Source organism: Cyprinodon variegatus, unplaced genomic scaffold (assembly GCF_000732505.1).
Source record: "Cyprinodon variegatus isolate N-32 unplaced genomic scaffold, C_variegatus-1.0 Scaffold533, whole genome shotgun sequence".
Lineage (NCBI taxonomy): Eukaryota > Metazoa > Chordata > Actinopteri > Cyprinodontiformes > Cyprinodontidae > Cyprinodon > Cyprinodon variegatus.
In genome coordinates, this window is record NW_015150986.1 from 376,003 (window position 1) to 390,715 (window position 14,713).

Genomic DNA, 14,713 nt, shown 5'->3' on the forward strand with positions numbered 1-14,713 from the left:
TATATAAATTCAGTATTTTCAGTTCTTTAAATCTGTAAATACCCATAGAGATGGCCAGGATGTCAGGTACAACGTTGAAAGCCTCACTGAGTATAAAATGCTGCAAATGCTGTGATAGCAAATTCCCCTTTTGCTTGAGCTTATTGATTGCCATTCCATTCACCTAAACTGTTTATGAGGTATGTTTTGAGCCTCACTGCTCTTTTTAACCCCTTTCTCTCCCCTCTCCACAGTGACCAAGGCTTTCAGAGGGTCTATCCGTGCATTAATATTCTTCCTGCTTTTTGCAAAAGGTCCAAGATAAAGTCAGCAGGGGACTATTTGTTTTATATTATTTCAATAATTTTTAACAACACACAAAGGCATGGAAAAATTGCTAGTTGCTGAAGTTATAGTGGATTCAGACCAAATGAGTTCTGGGTATCATGGAATCTGATTTACTAGTAGGGGTAATTAGTGGAATGTGTGATGCGATACAATACATGTCACGATACTTGGGTCATGATAAGATATTATGACAAAGTGCAATATCACTATATATTGTGATATTTTACCCAGCTATCGAAATAAATGGTATAAAAAAAAAAAAGTTCTGTATATGTGCATCAGAATCCATGTTGTTTAGGGTTTGAGTCAGTACATGTGTTCTACTTACTGCCTCAACTACAGAAATGGTGCAGATAGCCTTCACTCAAACTGTATTACACCTCTTTTTTAAGAATCAAATCTCTTCTGGAGTCTCAACTTATTATGACCTATATTTGATATTATTTTAAGTTTCTTTCACAACCTAAAGTAGCCAAAAGTAGAAAACAGCCTCAGTCCTGAAGGAAAGTACTACGTTCTAAGACAGAGTGAGCTCTGCCATTTGAGAAGGTCAATAAAGAAAATATAAAATATTTACGGCAACTCTGGGTGGATCAGCAGTTCAGTATTTTTTTATTTGCATTCACATAGTAAATGTTTTTGAACTGTCATCCAAACAACGGCCTGAAACAAGAAATATTAATCTCCCTCCATATAATCAAAGTTCAGAGAAGTGTGAAATAATATTGCTGGGTGGAATCTCCACATAGTAACTCAAAAAGAAAAATCTATTTATGTAATTAAGACCTTATTCAACTATGGAAAAAAACAAGTCAAAACTTTTATTAAAGTTAATAATCTTTAACAGAGATATCTTAAATATGGATATATACATCTAGTCACATATGAAAGCCTTTATTTTTGAAAGTTGTATTAATATTCAGCAAACCACAAGTAAGGATTGATCCACAAATTAGTATTTATGAGATTTATTTCATTTTGACTTTCTTTCTCACTGTTGGTGAGATAAGCTTGGAACATCATGCAGCCCTTTTTAATTCAGTTGCCAAACTCACCCAGAGCCATAGCTCTGTTGAACCTTCCATCCCACCTGCTCTTAGCAGTAATGATTTTATGGGATTCTTTATAAACAAGATTGATTTGTCAAAAATAAGATCATAGCCACCCCTCTACAGTAAATATGATTGGTTTATCTCTGGAAGGTGAGGCAGCATCTGAGGTAACCATAGAGTCTGAACAGGGTTTGGACTGTTTTTGTCTACTTGAGCCTTCAGAGTTAGCAAAACTATTATTATCATGCAAACCTTCAACATGTACATTAGATCTAATTAAGTTATTTAGGGAAGTATTCCCTCTATTTCCACCTCCATTTTAGATGTGATTAATCTATCCATATTAAAAGGACATTTAAGAAATAATAAATATAAATTTGTGATAAAATAAAAAATAAATGTGAAAAAAAAATTGAGAAAAAGTAGTTTCGTTAAAATATAATTTATTTTCTGCTGAATGAATGTTCTCAAACTAAAAGGTAGATTAGGCGCGAGATTACACAACATATATATATATATATATATATATATATATATATATATATATATATATATATATATATATATATATATATATTTCACAAACAAATTGATTGGGAAATGTGTTTTGACCAAATCCTTTAATAAGTAAATTATGAAGTTCTTTAGCTGACCTTAATATTGCACTCTGACAGCTAATGATAATTTGTTATGTGGTAATAAAGGGAAAGTACTTTAGCACAAAAATATCAAATCTACCTTAAAAAATATGAGTAACCTATCATCAAACCAAATCTTTTTATTTCCCGCCTCATGGTTCTCCTTTAAGCTATGAGGCAGTATAAGTCCTGAGCAAATCCTTTCAGGCAGTCAAAAGCCTCCAGAGTCTGTCAGGTGGTGATGGACATCTGCATGTAGGGTGAGATGCAAAACAAAGCCCACACAAACCCTTAAAGCGCCTGACAGGAGTTTACTGTTGAGTAAGACAAATGTTGGATCCGAAGCCTGATTTACAAAGATAACATCTCTATAATTAGGCAAAGCTGCAACTGATTTTATAAATGTTCTTTCAGTTTGTAAATACCACACTAATAGAAAAAAAGAAGCCATGACCTGAAGTCAGAGAGTAATTATATTGACTGAGACATTAGACTGATGTCCTCTATATGACCTAAAAATTAAACTCTGACATCAAACTTTGACCACTGCTTTCATAGAACCAGAAACTCCTTTATATCTGTGGTTCAATACATGTTTATTCTTGATTAAATTTAGCGGTATTACAACTAGAACCTCAAATTCTGGAGACTGCTATGCGTGACCTTTAAGATCCTTGATATAAGCTATCAGTGTCATGTTTGTGTTTTGCTGAGGGCCCAAATTAAGGATGGCTTAAGTATGGTGTAAAACCTGAACCAATTTGCCTGGAATGGACAGGAAAACACAGAGCGTAAACAACAGAGAATACTGTAGGACATGGAATAACTGAACCAAGGAGTATCTGTACTGTGGACTTTTATTTATGGATGCTACTTATCTGGATGAATTACCAGATGGGGAACAGCTAATAAAGACCAAAACAATGAGGCAATGAGGTTTAACGCTATCAAATTGCAAAAATGGTCTAAAAATTTGTAAAGATGTGTAATAAGGGTATTAACACTTAATTTGAGAAGGTAAATAAGATTATCTGCCAATCGCATGAGTATTTTTTACCCTTGGAATAAGATAATTAGGCATTATGCAATTCAATTAAGACTGTACAGTTTATTTTCTTATGTTAAATGTAAATTGCCTTATTTAATGGGCAAAGAGTATCACTTACTTACTTAATTAAAGAAAAAAATCACTTATTTTAAGAGAAAAGTTACTTATTTAGATTTCAGTTTTTTTTGCAGTGCATATAAAAACAGTAATAAAATAAAACATCCTGAGATCAATATGTGGCTAAAAATCCTAAAAGAGATTTTTTTGCCAAGCAGCTGCAAGTCATTTCCAAGATCATAGCATAAACCCTATGACCCAATGCTTGTCCATTTTTTCTTACAGTCTCCCAGCAACAGGCCTATATAGACAATATACAGCTGTCTTTGCGTCTGCAGGTGGGAGCCCTGTAAAAATGAAGTGTGGGGAGCCTCATCCATCCATGCAGGATGGCAAGTGTGCACAATGGTTGTGCCAAATGCACCACAATAAAATAGTTAGAGCTCTACCAGCCCTGTGGAACCACAGTTAGTCTGACATGAGTCCAACAAGACAGGATCTTTTTCAAATTTTGTGATGACAAATCTGCACCATGGGCACCATTTGCATTCGGGCAGACTTGAATGCCATGTTTTAATCTTACGATATTATTGCAAAGATTAAAAGAAGTCACTGCTAAGATTTGGTTGTTGGAACCTCAATGATTATATTTTTATTACCCCAATGTGTTCCAGCTGAAGTATGATGAAATGGCACTCTGTAATAAACAAACAATAAAATCATATGTCTCCCTTGTGTCCTTGTCAAAATGCTGAGAACGGGCTGCTTCTTTGCATGAGGCAACATATTTCACTGTTGTTCAGTCAACGCTTCAACTCAAGGGACCTGAGAAAAGAATAATTGTATTATTATAAAGTAATTGCTTCTGAATAATGACAGTCCTTGAGATCTAGACAGGGAGGCGTTTCTTTTCTGTGTATTGTGTTGAAAGTCATTGAAGTTCAAAATGTTCGAATCAAACCGTTTTGAGTTTTGGTATTATTTCAAAAATACTTAAGCACTGACAAACTACTTTAAAGGTACCAGTTCAAATGCCTGTTTATATAAAGAGTAAATGATTCAATCCGTTTATCGACTGGTTGTATTAAGACTTTCTGAGAACATCTCCCTAAAGTTCAAGCCCTATGTTAAAGTTAAAGAGAGAGTATTTCAAACTGCTGATTAATTTGGAATACCCACTAAACCTTCCCTATGGTTTACAGTGAATGGTTTACAAAATGAAAAATTACCAAATGTTGTACTTTGTTGTACTTGTGTCCACAAAGACATGTTGCTAATGTCAAAGGTAGTAGGAGAATTTGTGAAGTGTCTCACAGAAGAGCAACAGACTTTGGTCGAACAGATAAATTAAAGGGCAGATTAGACTTCTGCAACCGCACACATCAAATGTCGCTTGGTTCTGGTCGTGATCCAGTTTTGCTGGTATGCTTCTGCACCATCGGTCTGGAATTTCGAGGGACGCACAGCAGTTTCCCGCCAAAGCACAAGGGGGAGCCTATTCCAGAACTTGCAAGAACTTCAGCGGATGGTCACGAGAATGTCGGCAGCACCGACGGGAATGTTTATCTTCAAAAACAACAATGGAGAGTGTGCAAGATATCACGTTAGGGAGACACATAGGTTGTCCATTGTAGTTGTTCCTTGGTTTTTAAAAATAGAGAAGGACGACCACACAGACAGTCGCAAAGGCATACCAAGGACCAATCACAGCTGCTTTTTGTCTGCGCGGGTTTGCGACCGTCAGACACGTAGTCAGGATTATTTTTAGGTGCGTGACGACGGCTGCAGAACCTCTCCGCGGGGGGCATGGTTGCGCACAGAGACAGATTTGACAGTTGCAGAGGCTATGCGTCAGAAGCATATAAATTGGCCTTAACTCTCTGATAACCTAACACTTAAAACCTTAAAAAAGATGAGTAACAGCAGGGCTAAACCACAGAGTTACCCCTTTGGCTAATAGTCGAAAATTAAGGGCACATTTCTTCTGAAAGAAATTAGTAATGGATTATTTGTTTGGGGTGGGGTGCCCTTCCGAATGAACCCTAAATTAGGCAGCAACATTCAAACAGTAGGTTTATAATTGGGGCACTTTTCACTACAACCATGAAAGCTTGGCTGTTGATTACCAGCCCATACTTGCTTAAATGTCACAGCCTTAGAGGGGATTGTAAGGGCCAAGTCCTTCCCTCAATAACCACAATCTACCAATCTTCTGATGACTACTCTCAACAAGATAAGACACCATGTCACAAATAACATTTAATCTATGAGCTCAACAACCACCAGATCTCAGTCTAACCAAACACCTTTGGGGTTTGGGGGAACGATTTATATAATGGATGTGCAGCTGGTGTATCTTTAGAAGCTGCACGATCATGTGATGCCAATATAGACAAAAATCTCTCAGGAACAGTTCCAATACCTTGCTTTATCTGTGCCACAAAGAATACAAGCAGCTCTGAATAAAAACAGGGTTCAACTCATTACTAGTAAGGTCTGCATGATAAACTTGTTACGGAGCGTATGTCATAATTAATAAGCATATTACAATCACACTATTGTTCTCTTAATCTTGTGCAATTTTCCACTTGCATAACCTAAATGTGTCACTTCCAGAATTTAAGTGTTATCTGATTTTTCTGCTCATACAGGTACAGAAAAACCAAGATTCACAATTTGGTGTTAAGGTACTTGCTTTTTTTCCCACCTACAAATTTGAAAGGTTAAAACAAGCTTGACGCAGTGTTTTGTTCCCACCTGGACTGACAAGAGTTCATATGCGTTATTAAATAATGCAGAACAGCAGTGTTTCTCCTCTGTAGCTAATGCGTGTGCACACCATTAAAGCTTGCTGCTCCAGAGCTGTGAACTGTTCAGCGAGGAAAATCAATATGTTATTTGAAGCAAATGATGAAGCAAATAAATCAACGCACACCTTCTCAGTGGTCTACCCATAACCTTTTTGGTACCCTGACAAGCCGACACTCATTTTAAACAACACTGGAGTGAGTGTTAAGCTATCAGGGATCATTACAGAGAGCCACAACTCATTTGTAAAACAAAGGAAGCCCTGAAGGGGTCAGGGCTTGTTTAAACATGATACCCTCCACTCTCACAGCCTCATCCATCTCATCACTCTCTGCTTCTACCTTCTCTTTTCACTCCTCCTTTCAATTATAGTCCTGGAGAGGCAGTCACATTCATGTTAATGACGTTGGAACAAAATGTTATGGGTTTAATTCTCTGCGTTTTCTATAGATTTTGTTTTTATCTGGTATCCACCCACAGTCAGGACACATACATATAAGGAAAATTAGATTTGAATTAGAAATTAGATCTGAATTGCCCTTCGATGGTCAGACTCTTGCACCGCTTGTATAGAGACTATATGGCCCCTAGTGAAGAACTTGTTACTTCGTACTCCAAGTGCCCCCCACAGAGTACCATGAGCAACAAAGTGGAATGTGTTCTCCAAGTTTGCAAACCACATGTGGACCCGTTGGGCAAACTTACATGAACCCTTGACTACTTTGCAGTAGGTATAAAACTTGTTCACTGCTTCATGAGTGGGACTAAAGACCACACTGTTCCCCCTGAAGCGGAGGTTCATCAATAGCCCAGACTCTCCTCTCCAGCACCTTAGTGTAAATCTTCGCAGTAGACTGAGAAGTGTCACCCCCTAGAGTTGAAACAAATCCTCCATTCCCGATTCTTGTGAAGGAGGACTACCCCCCTATCTCAGTTTTGAAGAGGTGTGTCAATCATCGAATATACTCGATATATCTCAAGTTTTCCGATGCACTGTAGTTAAAATGACTCTATTGCAACCATCGCAATTAATATTTGCATGCGGACATTAAGCTGTCTGCATCATTTCACTGAGTTTTATTTTTCCCACATACTTTGAATGCATCATAAACCCCTCCTCCAAACAGGACTATTTTCTGTGTGGCACACACACTACAGCAAACGGAATATGGTTACAGCAGGTGTTTGAGCTAAGCCAATATGGCAGTGGTTTGGATTTCATGGCGAGAACGTAGAACAAGAGGCGCCAATTTGTAAGACGTGCCACAAAACCATTGCTTCAAAAGGTAGCAGTACAGATTTATTCCACCACCTAAAAAGTCAACCGCTGCAAAATGAAGAATGTTGGAAACCCCGCATGTCAGCGTCTCCACGCACACCAATTACAACTTTAAATACATGAGCTGTGAAACCGATGATGTTGGTCTCATTGTTTGAAAAAGCAATCCCATAATATTAGAAAAAGAGTAAGAGATGGAGGGAAATCACAGACGCTATTTATTCTGGTGTCTAAGTGTTTTTTAAATGCTCTAATACCTGTGATGTGATGTGGTCTTGTTCAGAGGTTTTACAGGTGTTTTCTAAACTTGGCAATATTTTCAATTTTACAACTTTTTGTGCTTCTTTAAAATTTCCAGCACATACAGTAAAGGTAGCAAATTTTGTTTGGAGATGCTCTGATAATGCTCAAATTTTTGGACAGCATTTACATTTTGTTTATTATACACAAAGGAGCCCTGTTTTATTCAACATTTTATTTAGTATTGTTTGTTTTTGCTTTGTTTCCTGTTTGGTTGCTGGGATCTTGTTAAAGGTGCCGAAAGACATAATGTGGCAGTATTATTTGTAAAAAGCTTTAAGCTGGTTAAAATAAAATGTTTTAAATTTGAAATTTGAGTACATCAGTGCAATTTTATGCATTCTCCAGAGGTGTCAAGTTACTGTACTTAAGTACCCTTTTTGGGTGTCTATAATTTACTCCATTACTTATTTTTCTTCCTACTTCTGACTTCTACTCATTACATTTTCACACAAGTATCTGTACTTTCTTTTCCTTACATTTTTAACACAATCGTGACTCGTTACTCTTGGCTTTGGTTTAATGTTTACAAATATTTATTTCATGTCATGCGCGCCATCCAATGCAGATCATTGGCTCCATCCACATCTAGTGAAAACTAGTGTAATTGGATGAATCATATAACGCAAATACTCATTGGTTAGAATTTTTTAAATGGTCGAAAAATTGAGCTTTCAATTCATATAGGGGCATCTTGCTGTTGTTTTTAAATGTTACTTTATACTTTTATACTTTAAGTAGTTTTTGGAGCATATACTTTTTCACTTTTACTTGAGTTTAGAGGTCAAGTTGATACTTCAACCTTTATCAGAGTGTTTTTAAACTGCAGTATCTATACTTCTACTTAAGTAACAAATGTGGGTACTTTTGACACTAATAACAGTCTCAGGGTTGAGGAGATTCTCAAAGCATTTCATTGTCCGACAATGTCAGTCAAGGTTAGCAGCTCTCCAATCCTAATTTAAACAGTGTTAGCAAAGCACTTCCCCCAACGTCAGATAGTTTGCTAGAATCGCTTTGATGCAGACCCAGATGAGTGTAACTCAATGGGCCTCCTTCTTCAGTTTAAGAGCATCCCTTTCTGCCAGTGTCCACCACTGGATTTTGAGGTTGCCGTCAGGTACAGCAGACCTTATAGCCACAGCTACAGGAAGCTGCATCAACACTAGAGGCTGAGATCATGGTCCACTCGGACTCCATGCCCCAAAACTCATATCCAATCCCAAAGCGATTGACAAAGTCAATCTTTTAGCCTCATCTTCAGCACCTATTTCCACCAAAACAGGAGGTCCCATTCTATGGTTAGTTACCTCAAATGAAAACCTATTTCCAAAATCAATGGGCCAAAACCGGCAAAAAACTTTAAAAAATGAAAGACTTGACATCACTCAGTACATAAAATACTAATCAATGTCAAACAAAGATGATTAGTCTTCAGTGTGTGTTACTGTACAAAAATAAGTCTGATAGCACACTTACTTGAACTCGGACACTGAGATTGCAGTCTAAAGGAAAGAAACAAAACTAAGAGTCAAAAGGTGAAATGGAGGAATGTAGTTTAAAAGACTTAGTTTAAGACAGACACAATTTAGGTGGTAATGGTTCATAAAAAGAAGGTCCAGAATTCAGGAGGCATGCCCCCAGCTGTTAACAGACACACATATAACCAGATGTAGAGGGCAGAGAGCAGAGGCGATTCTAGAGTCTGTGGGGGCCCCAAGCAAAAATTCCTAGGGGGCCCTACTGACCAGTGTTCATCACCATTATGTTAGGCTATAAATAATCTGACACCAATGAAAAATGTATTAAATAAAACCTTTTTTTTATTCCAAATGTTCTAAACATGAACAACCTTGTTATTTTGGAAAATATAAAAGAATAAAAGTAAAGAATAAACTAATAAATTAAAATAAATGTATAATAAAATAAAAAAACAAACTGTAAATTACTTTAAAAACCCAATATAAACTTTGTACAAAATATAAAGTAGTTATAGTAAGTGTAGTGAAATGATTGGGGTCCTATACTGCTTCCAGAATTGTTGCTTACGGGCCTTGGCTTGTGCAAATGCAGACATAAGTCCTCCAGATCCAAAGACCTTCACACACTATACTCTATGGAAATAAGCGCCAGTCCTGAAAGTCTCTCTTGAGACATGGAAAATGAATCATTTTCCTTCAGCTTAGTTACATAATTGCTTTCCAATTTACTGAACGATAGGCCTACAACGTCACCCATTCGCTAGGCTACGTTCATTTTCATTAAGGGAAGTCATCCACCTGGGCAGGGCTGGATTTTGACTGGCCAAAGCCAATGTCAATCAACATTCCATCCAATCTGAATTTTTATATGCAGTTGTGCATCTCCTCAGTTACTATAGCGTTGCCACTTCATGCTCGCCTGTTGCTGTTTATCTACCGTGTGTACAGTAGCTGGCTCTTGGGGGCCCCCCAGCGGCTCGGGGCTCCAAGCAGTTGCTTGGTTTGCCTGTTGACAAGGTGCGCCTCTGGCAGAGAGTGATTAGTCTCTTTATTAGTCAGACTTTCTCATAAAATGCCACCATGAAGGGCTGACAGGCCCTTGAGCTTAACGACTACCAGAGCACTCACACAGGACAGCGATATTGGAAAGATGACAGATAATGAATGAATGCTGTGAAGATTTATCTGTTGTTTAACTTTACTGCAACACTTGAATGTTTAATTCTATTATGATTATTACATTAGACTGTCTTTACATGAGGCCATGATGTTAGGGGTTTTGAAAAATGTACTTAATTCTTCACAAATGAGGTCAAATTTTTATTTTTAAACAGTTTATCTAAGCTGACTTCTCACTAGCTAACCTTATGTTTGATATCATCTTTTTATATCTGAAACGTGTGTGACAGAAAGCAAAATACTGAAGAAATCATTAAGGCAAACTAATGGATTTTCCATTTGTGTCTTTTTTTCTTTCACAGCTTTCATATACTCTATACAGAAGGTTCATATTTGTCAAGTGCGAGAAGGAGAAAAGCTTTTTTTTTATTCACAAATGATACTTGACTTTTGTAATAAACTTTACTCAAAAACCTCTAAAATAACTCAAATAGCTCTAAATAAAATCTAACGCAAGCAGTTGCCTTTACAGTTCACATTTCAGTAGCAGACCCTACATGTGGGTAATTATCTCAGTATAAATCGAATTGTTTTGTGAGGTCCAAAGAGGTTTGTTAAATAACATGAGGGACCAAACAGCAGCAACCAGGAATCACCACATAGAGGACTGAGAAAACTTTGTAGGAAGGTTTAAAGTAGAGTTATGCTATAAAACAAAATTTAAAAACCATTTACTCACATAGTACTGTTTACTGTTGAAATGGAACTGCATAACTGCAAACTTACCAAGACATGACCATCCATCTAGAATGACAGTTTACATAAAGAAATAAAAGAGAGTATTGAGTAGTTCACAAATCTAGCCTTGAGGGAAAACTTACAAAAAGAAAGCCATTAAAAAAGGGTCAGCAGAAATTCCACTTGCAGTTTTCCATGTAGGGGTCATTGCAAACATGTAACAGAAGAAACATACAAAATACTATATGTAGTGTTGTGGCAGCAGACTCAAGACAATTCAAATGGTAAATGGCCTATACTTACATAGTGGTTTTTCAAGTCAGAAGACTTGACCAAAGCAATTTACACTACATTCAGTCATTCACCCATTCACGCACACTGATGGTGGCAAACTACATTGTAGCCACAATGCTGCCCTGGGGCTTACTGACAGAGGCGAGGCTGCCGTAACGTGATGGCACCAGACCCTCCCACCACCATCAGTATGCAATGCCGGTGAAGTTTCTTGCCCAAGGACACAACGACACTGTCAGAAGGCTCACAACATAGCACCCAGAATTCAGGCAAGACAGGCAGCGATATATTCAAAAGAGCGTTTATTAGTAGCGTGCGGCTACTCGCCTGCTGCAATGGGCTCATTGGAAACTCTGCAGGAGTAAAGGCTCAGGTCAGTGACCTCCAAACTCAAGCGATGGATACAAATCAGTATTAAAGCCACCAACTTGGAAAAGTTCCTTCTGTGCCAAGACGAAGGAAAGTTGTCCTGAGAAGCTGAGCTTTTCACTGAGCGGAGACCAGAGAGCCAGGAGAAAGAAGCAGCCAGAACATGCATGGGAACTGAGAGATAAAGGAGGGTAATCCAAGCCGTGGTCAGAACCCAGGTCCAAGGACGACATCATGCGGAATCCAGGTAAAAGTCCAGAAACACAGAAGAGGCAAACAGAGCAAACAGGGGCGGTCGAAAACTCAGAAGTCCGCGGACTGAAACAGATCGGGAACTGGCAGAACTTAAACCAGGGAACGCTAGACTTAGTCCCGCTGAGAAGCGGGACTAAGAATGTGGCACCAAAGGCTGGAGTCTAGAGGCTCAAATAGCAGCAGGTGCAAGAGAATAAGATGAGAGCTAAGGAGTGGAGGGTGCAGAGCAACATGGATAAAACACTGAACGCCGGAGCTTGAACCGACTACCCTCCGGTTGCAGGTCCAATCTTTGAGTCATGTCTCAATCAACAATGGTGGAATGTGAAAACACCACAGCAGTTGTCGATACCAATTTTTAAATAAATTGTTGAAGAGAGCATTTCCGACCATAGTACCAACAATGTTCTCCCCTTTGACTGCATTATCTCTTTATACATTTACCTCTTTGCATTCACTGCTGCTCCCGTCACCTCAAACAGAAGCTGAAAAACGTTTTTCCTACTAAGAAGGTTAATGTTGGCTTTGATAAAGTCTGGTGGGTTTGATTTGATAGAAACCCACAAAACCAATCTGACTGTATGACTACACTGAAAGGGGTCCCTGTAAAGGGCCTTGGAATGACATGTTTTAGAAATGGCATTATACAATACACTGAATTGAACTGCATTGAATTGATATTGACTGCATTTAAAAGCACCTGCAAAATGCATAACTACATCTTTGTTCAACAGAGAAGTTTATTAAAGAAAACATTAACAGTTTAATGTTAGAATAAAATGTGTTTTGTGATAAGATCATCATACTGGTGCATTTAAAAATAAAACTGATTCTAAGCAATGCAAGCAAACAGAAAAACACCTTTGACAATGTTGTACTAAATTCATTTGGGGAACATAATATAGTAACTCCATTTAATTTATTCTGGGAAAATAAGAAATCAGGTTACACAGCAATAAATGCCTCCGACAGCAATTAAAACTGAAGTGATTGTGTCTGTGCCTTAGTGTGAGTATCCGCTACCTGTGAGGAAAATGGGTGCATGACTATGCATAATACATACGGTATTTAAAGAAGACTTAGACTTTTTCCCTCAATTTCTGCATTAGCATTTGTTCAAATGACCTCTGAAAGCAACCTTTCAGAAATCCAAAGCAGATATAGTGACAGAAGGTCAATGGCCACTTGCAAAATAAACTACACAGCAAAATTCTTTCAGAAGAAGGGAAATGAGTCAAATGAAGACGTTACAATAAAGCAAATTCAGGCTATTTTACAACAAACAGATCTGACCAATGTTTATTATTTTCTAAACCAATGCGGTTCTGAATTCAGCCCTTGGTTTATCTTTCAGGCTAGCTAACCAAAATATTAGCACTAAATACAAGTATTGGCAACTCACTCAATAATGTTAAAGACTACAACTACCTTGGTTTTCTGAACTAAATTAAGTTATTATTATTCCTATATTTAACAATTCATCTTTCAATCAAGTTTACACAAATGATAACAGTTCTTCAGCCCAAAAAAACAGAAGTTGTGTGTTTACAGTCAAGAATAGACTTGTCAAAATTTTACAAGGACCAGAGTTAAAAAGATAGTCCCCAACTTTTTTTTTACTTTTTTACCCATTAAATCCATTAGCATGACTTGATATATATATATATATATATATATATATATATATATATATATATATATATATATATACATGTATATATGTATATATATTATGCACACAAAATGGACCCTAATCAATAGTAGCTTAAGAGCAACAAAAATGCTAAAAGGGGTCTTTATCAAAGGTTAATGTTAGCATATGGGGAGGAAAAAATTGGCCAAATTGGCTCTAAAACAGAGCTAATTTGGTGCAAAAAAAAGTCTTAATGCAGCATCAGGCAGGTTTAATTGTATCCCTAACAGGTGTATGGGGCTGAGGACCTGTCAGAGTGTCAGAGCTAAATCTGAAAGGACCCACAGCTGAAGTGTTTGGATCAAAGGGGACTGGTGAGCAATTAAGGAGGATAGACTGGTCTGAGGATTTTATTTTATTTTTTTATCATGTGAAAGGCTGCTTGTTCTTTTTTTTTTCATCCTTCATTTTTACTTTGGGAAGAGAGAGCATCAGAGTACAATATGAGATGATGGGGAAACAACAAAGGCAACATGCTGCTTTGTACCAAGAGGTACTTCATGTTTTAAACATGTCTCTGCTCCAAAGACTACTTTCATTCTTTCAGGTATTGACATGCCTTTGATACCTAAAAAACTAGCCCCTTTTATCACAAAGAGACTACCTGATGGGGAGAGGCTATTTAAGATGTGTAATCCCCCCTGCTGTGTAAAAGAGAACAAAACAAAGTGTTCAGGGTAATGGGATTTTTAGTCAGTCTGCCTCTAAATCCTATATCTAATCCATCATCAGCAAGATGTGAAGAAAGTACTTGGTGCTCAATGCCACTGTTTAACATCTCAGAACTATTATATTAATTAAACAAAGTTACATTCTACTAAAACCCAACTATAAATGCAGTTTACCTCATGAAGTGTGTGAGGTTACACCACTGCAGCGGGTCTATGTAAGCCATGACCCGCTTGAAGTCTTCTCCACAGACCTCCACATCCCACCGTAGACGGGATTCGTTGCATAATCTCCTCTGCCAGGTAATAGTGGGCTCTAAGTTGAAACTGTCAGAGGCTGACAAGAAATAAAGAAAAGGCAAAGCATTTATAAGCCTTATGCTGTTCTGTATGAGCCACTTTAAACAAAAGGGGGAGAAATCTAGGAGGAAATGAGGCAAAGGTGGAAATGTAGGTGTGGGATGAAAGCTTCAGATCAGTAGTACTTTTTTGTTAATGCAGTTATGGGATGGATGGATGGATGGATGGATGGATGGATGGATGGATGGATGGATGGATGGATGGATGGATGGATGGATGGATGGATG

General features: G+C 37.7%; 1 protein-coding gene across 1 annotated transcript in view; it reads right to left on the bottom strand.

The window, feature by feature from the left end:
* LOC107095238 (receptor activity-modifying protein 3-like) overlaps positions 1-14,713 on the bottom strand; it is a 19,963-nt gene that overhangs the window by 3,854 nt on the left and 1,396 nt on the right. The window contains exon 2 of the mRNA XM_015391240.1: positions 14,304-14,524. Coding sequence (XP_015246726.1) covers positions 14,304-14,524 — 221 coding nt within the window. The remainder of the gene's footprint in view (positions 1-14,303; positions 14,525-14,713) is intronic.